The sequence below is a fragment of the Hemicordylus capensis genome, chromosome 4 (assembly GCF_027244095.1).
Source record: "Hemicordylus capensis ecotype Gifberg chromosome 4, rHemCap1.1.pri, whole genome shotgun sequence".
NCBI lineage: Eukaryota > Metazoa > Chordata > Lepidosauria > Squamata > Cordylidae > Hemicordylus > Hemicordylus capensis.
Genome location: NC_069660.1, coordinates 26,375,937 through 26,389,071, shown reverse-complemented (window position 1 = coordinate 26,389,071; position 13,135 = coordinate 26,375,937). Strand labels below are relative to the sequence as shown.

Below are 13,135 nucleotides of genomic sequence, written 5' to 3'. Positions count from 1 at the left end.
TGAGAGATATTCCTGCCTGCAACCTTGGAGAAGCCGCTGCCAGTCTGTGAAGACAATACTGAGCTAGATAGACCAATGGTCTGACTCAGTATATGGGAGCTTACCATGTTCCTATTTTCCTGTTGAACTCCCACTGTCTGATCAATCACTTAAAATTGGCCTAAACAGGGTAATGATTTAAAGTCCGAGCTCCTGGTGTGGCTTGTCCCAAGGGATTGTGGGATCAAGTGCTATTCTAATGCGGAACGCTTGGTTGTACTATTGCCAGGCATTGCCCACAAAATCCATGTAGCTTCTATGTATGATATCAAAATACTCCCGCAAAGCCAGCCCTTTGGCCATCTGCATCTGAAGCACAGTCCCCATGTAAATGGTGAAAATGAAAAGCAAGTTGGTCCAAATGTGTCCTATATGCTTCCTTTTGGACTTCTCCTGATACCTATTCTGCCCCCCTTTCCATAGGTATCAGGTTCAGGTTCCCTAAATAATAACTGGGAAACATCCATGTATTCACCCCTCCAAATATGCTATTTTACCGCTGGCAAGAGATGATCATCCAACAGCAAGGACATGCTGCCATGAGGGTAATTCTCCCTGGAAGGAACAGGGACAAAAGCCAAAGGTGAATCAGCCGGGAATGTGGGCCTGCTCCAGAGGGCCGCCCTCTTGCCAGACCAGGTTGCACATCTCATAAGGGCCAAAGCTGGTTGCACACCCCAGCATAGACGACCCAACATGCACATCCCAACTGGTCAAAGTTACCCTGAGGCCAACCCTGGTAGCCCAATGCCTAGCCAAACTGAGTCAAAGGAAGCCCTTGTGGTTTGTTTGGGCAAAAGCCATACTGCCCCAAAGCCCATGGGCAAAAGCCCAGAGAGAACTCACCAGCACCAACATCCACCGGTGTTCCACCCTCAGCACCTGGGGCAGATGGCTTGGGCACAGACGAATCCCGTTCCGGAGGCAGATCCACAAGTGCAGGAGTAGGTCTGGTGTTTTCCGCTTCCAGCAGGGATAACCTATCAGATAAAGATTTTAAAATACGAGCCCATTTAGTGCCCCAGTGACCTTAGGAACATAGGAAACTGCCATATACTGAGTCAGACCATTGGTCTATCTAGCTCAGTATTGTCTTCACAGACTGGCAGCGGCTTCTCCAAGGTTGCAGGCAGGAATCTCTCTCGGCCCTATCTTGGAGAAGCCAGGGAGGGAACTTGAAACCTTCAGCTCTTCCCAGAGCGGCTTCATCCCCTGAGGGGAATATCTTGCAGTGCTCACACATCAAGTCTCCCATTCATATGCAACCAGGGAAGACCCTGCTCAGCTACGGGGACAGGTCATGCTTGCTACCACAAGACCAGCTCTCCTCTTTTCTGCCTTCCTTGGGGTAGGCAGAACACTTGAAGTGCTACACTTATCAGGACCCTGAGGGACCTGTGTAGTCTTTTCCAGGGTGTCAAGGCCTTGATGGGTCCCAGGTCATCCACCTTGTCCAAAGAGGAAAGTTGTGGATGAGGATTCCTCAAGGGACGAATGGGCCTGCCTCCAGTCTTCCCTTTGGCTTTCTTAGGAACCATGGCCAGAAAAAACCCAACTCCACAGCCCAGCACACCCCGGACAAGCAAGGTCAGAGAGAGAGAGAGAGAGAGAGTGTGTGTGTGTGTGTGTGTGTGTGTAAGGAGCACCAAGAGGGCAATAAGGTGGGGTACTGCTGCTAATAGGTCAGCTACAGCACACCCTTGCAGGAATCGAAAAGCCTTCTACATGTGCACCAGCACCTTAGGACGCAAGCCACTGTGGTGTTATGTTTCTTCTTCAACTAATGAACACGACTACAGCACTTCTGACACAGCATGGTGTGGGAGCCACTTCTTCATCTTACAGTTCCACTGAATGAAACAGCCATCCTGTGAATCTGCAGCCATTTGTAACCTAGTGTTAAGAAAATCAGAGAAAGCCAGAGAACATTGCTGGATGAGGCTCTAATGGCTGTACCATAATCATCAGCCATCAGAAATCTTCTGTTAGGGTTCCTTAACTTTGAGCCCCCAGATGTTGATGGACTACAACTCCCATCATCCCCAGCCATAATGGACATGGCTGGGGGTGATGGTAGTTGTAGTCCATCAACATCTGGGGGCCCAAGATTAAGAAACCCTGTTCTAAGTCATGTACTTCACACCTGACGAGGGGAAGGGTTGGTGTGAGGTGGCATTACCCTACTTCTTTTCCCCACTCCCAGCTAGATTTGTGGGGGCTGTCAGTGTGAAATGGGTGTGGGGCAGGCAACATTTTTGTGTGGGACAGACTGAGAACTTTGGGAGAGTCTGGAATGAAGTGGCTGAGCAATGAGCTCTGAAGCTCCATAGCAATCTTTCAACTACAGTACAGCTAATGCTTAGCCTGTATTTTTCATTAATAAACCAAATACTACAAAGACACTAGAAGTCTAAAGTCATCTCTCCTTCAAAGGAAGCCAGAATACAAAGTGCACTACCACCCCTCAGAACTTCTCACTGCTCAGAGAGGTGGAGGTGTCAGTTGTGGAACAACTGAGCAGGCAGGACATGAGTGTTTCCTCTTTCTTCAGGGAAATTTTGTAAAGGGGAAAAAATTCACACAAGGTGATAGTTCCCTATAATGCTTCTGTGATTCTACAGATGTAGCCTCACAGCATAATCCCCTGAAAACTTGGCAAAGAGGCACTTTTTAACGTGGTTATTCTCTTTATTTAGCAGGGGGAGAGTAACTGGCCCTATTCAACCCCTGCACAGTATCCCTCCAGTGACTGTTGCTGGTGTCTATCTGATGTTTCTTTTTAGATTGTGAGCCCTTTGGGGACAGGGATCCATCTTATCTTATTTATTATTTCTCTGTGTAAACCACCCTGAGCCATTTTTGGAAGGGCGGAATAGAAAATAAATACATACATACATAAATATTGGAGAGTATAATCATGGGGATATAACCACTGGCTTCCAGTTCCCTTACAAGCTGGAAGTATCATCACACATCCAGTGCTTACCCCATTGGGAATGAAGAAGCCCCACTGTCGGAAGCAGAGTGTGCAGGGGACAGAGTGGCTTGGAAGCAATGAACGTGCCTATCTCTTGGATCAGAAGCTCGCTCTGCGGTATGGGAGCCTCTGAAAATTAACATTACATTTCTGTGGCTATATCTTAATTTTTCCAGAGGGGGGAAACATTTATGTAAATTAACAACCGCAGAAAAATGAGAGGAAAATCACACTGGTGCGCTTAGGACGTAATGATGTCCGGCTGCATGTGGACTGGGGGCACTATAAATGTTGGCTGAACCCTCACTCCACAGTGATACTTGTGGCAGAGAAGTTGGGTAAAGTCACTCATCTTATGTGGTGGGTTTGATCAGATTTGCTGAGCAGAGCACCACCAGCTCCTTCTTTCTTAATTCGCCAGCAAAATAGGCCAAAAAGCACTTGAAGTGTCTCAGCGACTGCTAACTCTCATTTTTCAGTATCCTCTTTGTTTTTATGCTAGGCCTCTGAGTATTGGCATGCTTTAGGGCTTCCTGAAGTGTAACTTTTAATACTTCAGGGCAACCTGAAGAGCTTTGTTGATGTTTGTTCATACAGTATTGCCTTCTTTCCCACCTATACAGGTTGGCACATTGACAGATTTCCCATTAGGTTTTATCAAAATCTCAGCTGACATATTCCCTTCCCATCTTCTTCCACTGGGAGCTAATTCTGATTCTCCCAAGGCTATTGCTGGAGCTGGGAGAAAATACTAAGACATGTTGTATTTCAGCAGACAATGCAAAAAAAAAAAAAAAAAAAAGCAAAGAAAGAAAGAAATAATAATGAAAAAAGAATAATAATAATCCAAGATGCCATAAGAAATGCTGTCCCAGTTCATACATTCATTTGGGGTAGAGGCACGGCTGAGCCCTCACCATGCAGATTGTCTCCCATGTGAACTGAGTTCCCAGTATGAGCACCTGATTGTTTTAGAGGCCTGGTTCAGGCCATTTCTGCACATGTTTGCTTCTACAGAAGGCTCTTACATAAGACACCTACTGGTGTCTGTCCGCATGGTGGAAGGACCAGTATTTGGGTCATATACAGAGTGGATGTTTGGACTAACCACGGCCCCCGTGCAATAAGTAATGTGCTAGGAGGGTGTCTGGACTTCTGAGAATGATGTCAGTACAGGAGGCCCTCAGACTCATGGATCGTGGTTTCACGTATTCATGGTTGGGTCTTAGAGACCTGATTTGTTTATCTGCAGGTAGAAAAATAGCCCAAATCCACCTGTTTCCTGAATTGCCAGAAATTACTACTACTTCTGCTTCTCCTATGAATATTTATATACCACTCTTCAACCAAAGTTCTCAAAGAGGTTTACATAGAAAATAAATAATACATGAATAAAATGGCTCCCTGTCTCCGAAGGGCACACAATCTAAAAAAGTACTTCCTGTGTCATTTCCAGCTGCCATTTTGCATCACGGAGCCAGTCTTTTTTCAAAGAAGAAGGCTTTTTTTTGCAAGTAATCGCCAAAATTCAGATAATTTGGGAGTTGATGTGGTGGGGCTTTGCTGGAGACCTGGAGAAAAAAGTATTGTGCTCTCTCATTTCTGCATTTTGGGCTTTTAAAAAAAACTTAAGGAACCCAACCCTTGGATTCCCACAGGGCTAAGATTTCTTCATGCATGGTTTCCGTACTCATGGTTTCAGGCAAGAATGGAACTCCCATGAATAAAGATGGCCTCCAGACTATGGGAAACATTTGTATCCAGCAGCAGCGATATAGGAAGATGCTGAAAGGCATCATCTCATCATGGGCTGGAGATGGAGATGGAGATTGTCTACCAAAAACAATCACAGGGCTCTGTGGTTGCCAGGAGTCAACACTGACTCAACAACATGCTTTACCTTTACCTGTACAGGCACACTCTTCATGGAAGGCCCTTCCATGAGGTGAGGTGAGCTGAGGCAGTCACCTAAGGCAGCAAACTACTAGAGGCACTAATGAGGTGGCAAAATGGCCTTCTGCCCCTTCTTTTAAAAAGAGGGGAGAAGAAGGAGAGAACAGTGTTCACAAGGTGGGCAGAATTTGGCACCCAGCCTTAGGTGCATAGAGGCCTTGAACCGCCACTGCCCTTCTTAATCATGTGGGCTGGTTCTAGGGGGAAAGTATCACCCAAACTGGCCCATTGTTTTATAGTTTTAAATTTCTCCCGACCCCACTTGACTGATTTGGGGAGCTTTTCATTCCTAAGTGCAGTTGTTACACATCCCACTGAACACATTCAGTTACAGCCTCTCAGACTAGTGTCTGATTCTCAGAGGTGCTCCTAGGTAACTTTGGAGCATGAACCAAAAGGCCTTTGAGGGCCCTCTCCCCCACTTGCTGGAGCCCCCCACTGCTGCAAGTTAAGCATCATCCCCCTACACACACACTCACACACACAAAATGTGACACACACAGTATTTTCAACATGTGGGTTCTTGAGGGCACAGACAACAACTGAACTCACAAGAATGTAAGCATAACAGGTCTATTTATGTAAATATGCATTAGCAGAAAAATTTCAACATGCAGCTTAACATATTCCCATCCCACATATTTCTTTTCCCTCTCCTCCCTCCGTGTCTAAAGCAGAGGTCATGCTCAGCCACGGCCACAGGTCACAGTCACGCTCGGCTACCTGGTGCAGAGTGAGCCAGTGGCAATCACACCCAGGACAGACTAAAGAGGATTTGGGGGCTCCCAGGGGTTATGGAGACCCTGGACTTCGGTCCTAAAGTCCAGGGGTAAGAGCACCCCGTGTGATTCTTGGTCCCAGTTTTCCACCTCCAGTTTCAGAGCTGCAGTTGGGATAGGGCATGGGGATTTGACTCCAACATGTGGCATCATTAGCTGTGTGAAGAAGTGTGTGCTGCTGTGCTGTCTGATTGTCTTAGATGTTCTTGAGTATTGTATGCTTTCTCTCAGCATAACTTGGATAATTATTGTTTTCAATGAAAACCAAGCTTTCCCCCCTCTATGCAGTCTATTTTTAAAGAGAGAGAGAAGGATATGCAACACTTATAGAACATACACATCTATCATGTAATTATATACTCTTTATTGCTTTCCTCCTCATTTCCCACCTTTTTCCCTATTCTCTAATGGCTGTAGTTTCCCCTAGTTTTATAAGTTTAGACTTAGGTTGTAAAATAACTTATAGCAGTACATTTAAAAACAAGTTGTTCTGGTAAGAACTCATCTGCCTACTTTCCTTTCACTGTAATCTTAATTGATAATTACCATCCTGACAAGTTAGCTCCCTTGTGCTTCAAGCGTTCACACGTCTGCCTTCTTGAATTGGGGTGGATGACATCATCACAGACCATGCTGTTGAAGTGTTCCTATGTGTCCCTACAACTGTATCAAATTTGGTTCAAATCGGTTAGATGATTCACAAGTTAGCCCACTTGCGCCTCAAACATTTATGTGCAAATTGTGTCTCCAAGTCCACAAGCAGCATGACATCATGACATCACAAGAGCATAAGTGTCATTTTCCTCTCATTTTTCTGTGGCTGTTAATTTATATAAAGGTTTTCCCCCTCTGGAAAAATTAAGATATATCCACAGAAATGTAATGTTAATTTTCAGAGGCTCCCATACTGCAGAGCGAGCTTCTGATCCAAGAGATAGGCACGTTCCTTGCTTCCAAGCCACTCTGCCCCCTGCACACTCTGCTTCCGACAGTGGGGCTTCTTCACTCCCAATGGGATAAGCATTGGATGTGTGATGATACTTCTAGCTTGTAATGGAACTGGAAGCAAGCGGTTTTATCCCCATTGTTATACTCTCCAATATTATGACATGAGGCTACATTGATAGAATCACAGATGCATTATGGGGAAATATCACCTTGTGGGAAACTTTCCCTTTAAAAAACACAGAAGAAAATGCATTGCATTACTATCCATAACAAAATACCCATCCAGATTCCCAGTGTTAGAATTACCAAATGGATGTTCCAAAACATTTTCCAAAGAGGATTCAGCAAAAGAATGTTTTTCCCTGTGTTCAGGATCAATGTCTTGATTGTGAAGTGAGTTTCCATTAGTTCCTCGTCCCCTTTGTGAACATTTGGGTTACTTGATCAGATGAGATCTAGAGAGTTCTGGCTGTAGTCCCAACTCCCCATCTACCTGATGTATGCACATATAGACAGGGTGGTGAATATTGAACCATATTGTGTGTTCAGGCATGTTCCCTCATAAATATATTTCCAGAGTGGCATTGGACCATACTGCAGGAAAATGGGTCAAACACTCTGGCTAAGTCTGAATCTGATAGGCTGCGGAGACCCTTGTTGTTTTATTAAGTTGCATCTGTGTCATCAATACATTAGACAGACAAAAAACAAAACCATATTGATCACCACAACCAATCAGAGTCAAGAGCAATGAGGGCCAATGAGGTAAAGGACAGTGAGGGAAAAGAAGAACACAGAAAACCAAAGAAGGAACCAGTAGCAACTAGGGGAACAAGAAGGCATGGAACAGCATTAAATAAGTTTGTAACAAGCATTTTTTAAAAAATCACTGAAAATGGGAAGCACTTTTTAAGGCTCACAAAAATGAAACTAGATAAGTAGTTTTGGTTTTAGCTCTAGAAGAGACCAAAATACAAATCTCAGGAGATTTATTTTTTTAAAAGCCTGGTTAGTATTTATCAAAATTGTTTTTGCTGTAAAAATGCTTATGTATTCCTTGCTGAAGTGGGTACTAGCAGCCTCAGCAAAAATGCAGCTATATCTCTGCATCGGTGATAGATGATCGAGTCTAATAAAAGATCTTGACTTGCGTGTATGTTAACAATTAATGGGATGTATCATACACTGTATGTGGAAGGTAATAAAGAGGCGCAAATGAGAATTACACTGGTTAATTGGTGTCATTAATGGTTCTTTTGTTTTGCTGCAAAAGCAGTATCTTATTCTGAAGATGTCATATTGCTGGCTGTGGCCATCAAGCTAAAAGCGCAGGCGTAAAAATGCCATCTCAGCTGTAAATGTATGTTTAAGGACATATCTTGACATGCAACCCTCTCTTAGAATTTAGTACAGCACTCTCCAGGGTTGGTGCCTGCTTAAAAACATTTGGCAAATTAAGCAATTCATATATAGCCTCTTACCGTTTTTCAGGTAATGTCCCAGTTCACCATGGTGCTAATAAATTCTTAAGATGGAGGGCAGCACTGCAGGTTACAGCTATTCTGCAGTGAGGATAGTCCTATACACACATTATTCTCAACACCTGTGCAACCTTTGCACAGTACTCACAGATCTGTAGAAATGCACAGTTATTCACACATTATGTTCAATGCATGTACAGTAATATACTTCCAATCTATAGTGTATATTTGAAGGAGGCAGTACCTTGGTTTCCTTTTTCAAGTGAACACATGCCAGACATTCACACAAAAACATGCACATGTGTACAGACCCCTATATGCACATTTGGGGGTGTAGATCCCCTCTATGCACTTGAGAAGTCCCCCCCCTCATTTTACTGAACTCCCCACTCCAACAAACATAATAAACCATATCATCAATCCTCAAAACATTTATCTCCCCCTGCCCAAATGTGTCTTTCCTCTCCCTGCAAAAACATTCAGTGAGGATCTGCTCCCCAAGGTTCCCTTCTGTCTGGAGCCCTGTGCACTTACAGCATAATGTCTGAATAGGACTGATATTACATTGCTATTTGAAGAAAGTTTCACTGGGAGATTGAGGAGACTCGAGCCTGCAATTGTCATACTCGATTTAAAGCAGCTTCATGTGTTTGTTTGTTTGTTTGTATGAATATGTGTAGAACTATGCAATGGGATTTTTTGTTTGTTTGTTTGTTTGGATGAATATAAGTGTAGATTTTGGGATTTTGTGTTTGTTTGTTTGTTTGTTTGGATGGATGGATATAAGTGTAGGACTATGCAATGGGATTTTGGTCAAATGTTGTAAATAACTCTGCTTTTTAAGAATGCTGCAGTCCTAAACATATTTATTTATAGATCTGAGGTGTTTTTTGTTTTTTGTTTAAGGAGTTATAGCTACTCTATCCTTCTTTTAAAAAGTTTTTCTTCTTTGATGACTGTGCCATCCAAATCTCTTTCTTAGTTTTGGATGCATTAACACCACCCTTCATCATACAAGACATCTTTTACTTTAGTTTTTTTAAAAAAAGAATATTTCAGGTGCTTTGTTTCTCCTGAACGAGTTTGTCTCTTAAAAGCAAGCAGATGATAGAAAATGCATTTGGAAGATCATCATTTTCAGGGTTGGCCTGAAATGTTTTTAGGAAGGCAATTATAAAAAGAGAGGGAATGTGTGCTTTTCTCAAGTGTCGACAACAAATACCCTTTCTGCTATCCTTGTGCATTCTGAGTAATATTTCCCCACCTGTTTCTTGCTACATTATGACATGTTCATCTGAACATGAATGTGTGGGGCTTGTAGTCAGTGCTATAAGTTGAATGCAGGACAGAAGAATCCCAAAACTTGTTTTGATTCCCAGAAAGAAACAGAAAAATGGTTCTCGGTTGTTTAGGAGTCCATAATTAGTGGGCTCAGGCAGGGGCGTAGCAAGGTTGGAATGGGCCCAGAGACAAGATTTTAAAATGGGCCCCCCCCCACTCAAAGTCCAGGGCCTCCGCACACCCCAGGCCCCCAAGGATTTAAGTCTGATATTCCAAAATAAGTATGCTGCCTGCAAATACATTTCACTGAATACACACACGCACACGTCACAATATATAGTGATATACATTGAGTACTATACATTTGTTTTACTTTTAATGCCTAGAACACACTAGAAAGATGAATGATTAAAATGGATCCCTCGCTGCAGATTAGCAAAGGAGACTTTCAACCATGCAGGGTGAGCCTATGTTTGTTTTCTCAGAATTCTGAACAAATTCAGTCAAGTTTGATTCCAGGAGGTTTTTCACAGGAGGCTTTTAAAGCCCTTTAACACACATCTCCTCTGGAATAGAGGTGCTGCATTCACATGTTGGCCAGATTTACCCTGAAGTCCCTGCAAGTTATTGGGGAGCAGTTCACACACAAGAAAAATAAAATAAAATAAAAGCACAAGACATGCTTCACAGTTCTCACTCAGACCTTCTGGGTTGCAAAACAACTTGAACATAAGTGCATTTATAAATGAATGAATGAATAAAATAAATATAACACTGTTTCTTCCAGAAGTTTTTGTAATTTTCTGCCATGAAACAAGCCACTTATAGGCCTTTTTAGATAGTTTTTTTTAAGCCAGCAAATTTTCCAAGCTGTTTCAAAATAAATATTCAGAGACTTCTCAGTCCCTCCCCCCCATATCAAAGCCCTATGGCAAGCAGATGCCTATATATGGGGGGTGGAGAAGGAAGGTAACCACAAAAAGGAGTTCACACTCTACCTGGCAGCAAGGGGTCTTCTGCTGCAGAGAACAGTGGTGGCCACTCTGGCTGCCTCCTCCTTCCTGGCTGGCTTGGGCCCTACTGGAGTTCAGGCTTCACAGAGGCCTACACCAGACCTCCGTGGAAGCCCCGCCCACCCGCCGATCAGCTGAGAGGCGGCAGAAAAGGAGCTCTTTGCAGCTTGTCTGCTGCTTCCATTGCCGGCCAGGAGAACAAGCTGGAGAGACGGCAAACAGGGCAAGTGGCTGAGGGGCCTTGGGGCTGGGCAGGGGGCAATGGGGAGTCACGTGAGGTGCCTCTGGGGGGCCCCTCCAGGCAGTGGGGCCCCCAGACAACTGTCTCCCCTTGCCCGATCGTTGTTACGCGCCTGGGCTCAGGTTCTGTGCATTGGCTATCTCACTTCTGGCAATGGTTGCTGGGGAATTCCACTTTGTGATTGTAATTGCCAATTGGTATTATTTATGGTGGATTTGTGAGTTATTCATTCAAAGCATGTGTATGGGTAGATCTGGGATTTTAATTCAATTATTAAACCAGAGGGTAGCCGTTATTCTGGATTAATTAATACCAGACCCAAACGGTATTGTGTAAGTGCATGCAGTGGAGGGGATTTCTCAAGAGAACAAAATAAAAAAGACAAAAAAGTAGACTGACACACAACAACAGTGTGCTGGTTGTGAATTCAAAATATCAAAATGTACAAATGTTCAGTCATTTCTTGACTGCTGGATCCTTTACTGTTGACGGCAGGAGATGGCAATGGTAAACCCCTCCTGTATTCTACCAAGAAAACCACATGGCTCTGTGGTTGCCAGGACTCGACGGCACAACCTTTCATTTCCTTTTTGCTGCTTAGTTATGAATTTTTACATCAGTTCTTGATTGCATGTTTGCTCAGGTGCAGAGCTGCACAATTAACATGCACTGCATTGTGTTTTTGTGGGTGACATTGCAGCTAATTAGTATGAGATCAAAGAGACTGCTTCATAACTTCATTTGGATTTTCACAAAACACTCACTTTAGCCATTTGTACACTGTTCTATTCTATTAAATTGCCTTAGTGTATTACTTTACCTTATAGTAATACTGCCTGGTTAAATGCAAATTGGATCCAAAGAACCTGAGATGCTGTGTTATTTATAACCACCCCCCAACTAGTTACAAAATTAGCTGCCAGTTGGAATTTTGAGAATATTAGGAATGCCTTCCTATCTTAATTTGAGCTTCATAGGGTACCCTTTGTATAGATCAGGTTTCATGCTTTTATCACAAAGCACATTTTTTTTTGCTAAGCTGCTATACTATTAGCCCATTTTCAAATTATTTTCAAATTGTCACCACTTTCTTTTACCGTCATGCAAATCTTTTTTTTTTAAGAGCGAGTTACCTTCAGTCTGCATTGCTTAAACAGAGAAAATGCCTGAACGTTAATAATCTTTTCAATAAGCGGGTGGTATAAAGAATTTGAGTGCAGCATATTGCCAGTGGTATACCTCCATATGCCTCTATGCCTGTTTCATGCCTATTTTCACTGTGGGAGTTCTATTGCCTTTTAACCCCTTGAGAACCGCTCTTGTGGGTAAACTCCCAATACCTGCTCAGAGTCTAATATGACAGGACAGATTGCTGGGGGATGGGTACTAGCAGACAGATATACTTCAGAGTACATTCTCCAGACTGACCTCTGTCCGAAACACTGGAAAAAATAAAAAATTCTTGTAAGGTCTAGGCTTCTGGTGTACCAGAGTTCTAGGTTAAGCAAAAGGTTGTTTTTTTAAAAAAGGATTAAACTAGTCTGGTTCAACTAGGATTAAACTAGGCCAGGGTAAGTCCACCCCCCCCCCCGGCTGCCCTTAAAGGGAAACCCCCCACGCTGGTGCTGAACTGGTTCGAAGGCATCTTGCATGGCCTTCGGACCAGTTCATGCACATCCCTAATGATAACCCCACTCACAAGAAAAGGATGTTCCAACAGCTCGTCAGGACAATTTGAAAATAATTTGAAAATGGGCTAATAGTATAGCAGCTTAGCAAAAAAAGAAAAGGTGTACTTTATGATAAAAGCATAGCGAAACTCTCTACAGACTGAAGGTTCAAACTGGAGTCTGTGGAGTGCAATCTTGGATTGCTAAAGAATGGAACTGGAGGAGTTGCACACATTCGGACGTAACGGAAGGGAAACCTCTGATCCCCTGCAACACAGGTTCCTCATAACGTGTGAATGCGGCCAGGTAGTGGGAAACAAAATGGCAAATGTGGTTCATTGTTAGCAAGTGTAAAGTGATGCATATTGGAGGGGGGAAAAACCCAAATTCACATATATGCTGATAGGGTCTGAGCTGTCAGTGATTGATCTGGAGAGGGATCTTGCAGTTGTGGTGGATAGCTCGTTGAAAGTCCCAACTCAACATGTAGCAGTTGTTTAAAAAAAAAAAAGGCCAATTCTATGGTTGAAATCTTTAGGAAGCGGGTTGAAAATAAAACTCCTAATATCATAATGACCTTTTACAAATCTAGGGTGTGGCCACATTTGGAGTACTGCATACAATTCTGCAAGGACATTATAGAACTGGAGAAGGTGCAGAAGAGGGCAAGCAAGATGATCAGCCTCATTGGCATCTGGTGGGCCACTGTGTGAAACAGGATGCTGGACTAGACAGGTCTTGGGTCTGATCCAG

General features: G+C 43.3%; 1 protein-coding gene across 9 annotated transcripts in view; it reads right to left on the bottom strand.

Moving 5' to 3' along the window:
- Window positions 1–10,547, bottom strand: part of LOC128324545 (uncharacterized) — a 32,501-nt gene extending 21,954 nt beyond the window's left edge. Inside the window, exons 1-5 of one of the 9 annotated variants that reach the window (XR_008306923.1) lie at window positions 10,457–10,547; window positions 8,178–8,329; window positions 7,003–7,189; window positions 1,779–1,932; window positions 886–1,019 (exon numbers count right to left, since the gene is read on the bottom strand). Coding sequence is in view for 3 of the 9 variants with exons in the window: in XM_053249235.1 (XP_053105210.1) it covers window positions 886–1,019; window positions 6,295–6,380 (220 nt within the window). In the remaining 6 variants the exon portion in view is untranslated. Of the gene's footprint in view, window positions 1–885; window positions 1,020–1,778; window positions 1,933–6,294; window positions 6,544–7,002; window positions 7,190–8,177; window positions 8,330–10,456 lie in introns of those variants that run through there. The other 8 variants (XR_008306925.1, XM_053249235.1, XR_008306924.1 and 5 more) reach the window with 8 other exon arrangements.
- Between the last annotated feature and the right edge of the window lie 2,588 nt (window positions 10,548–13,135).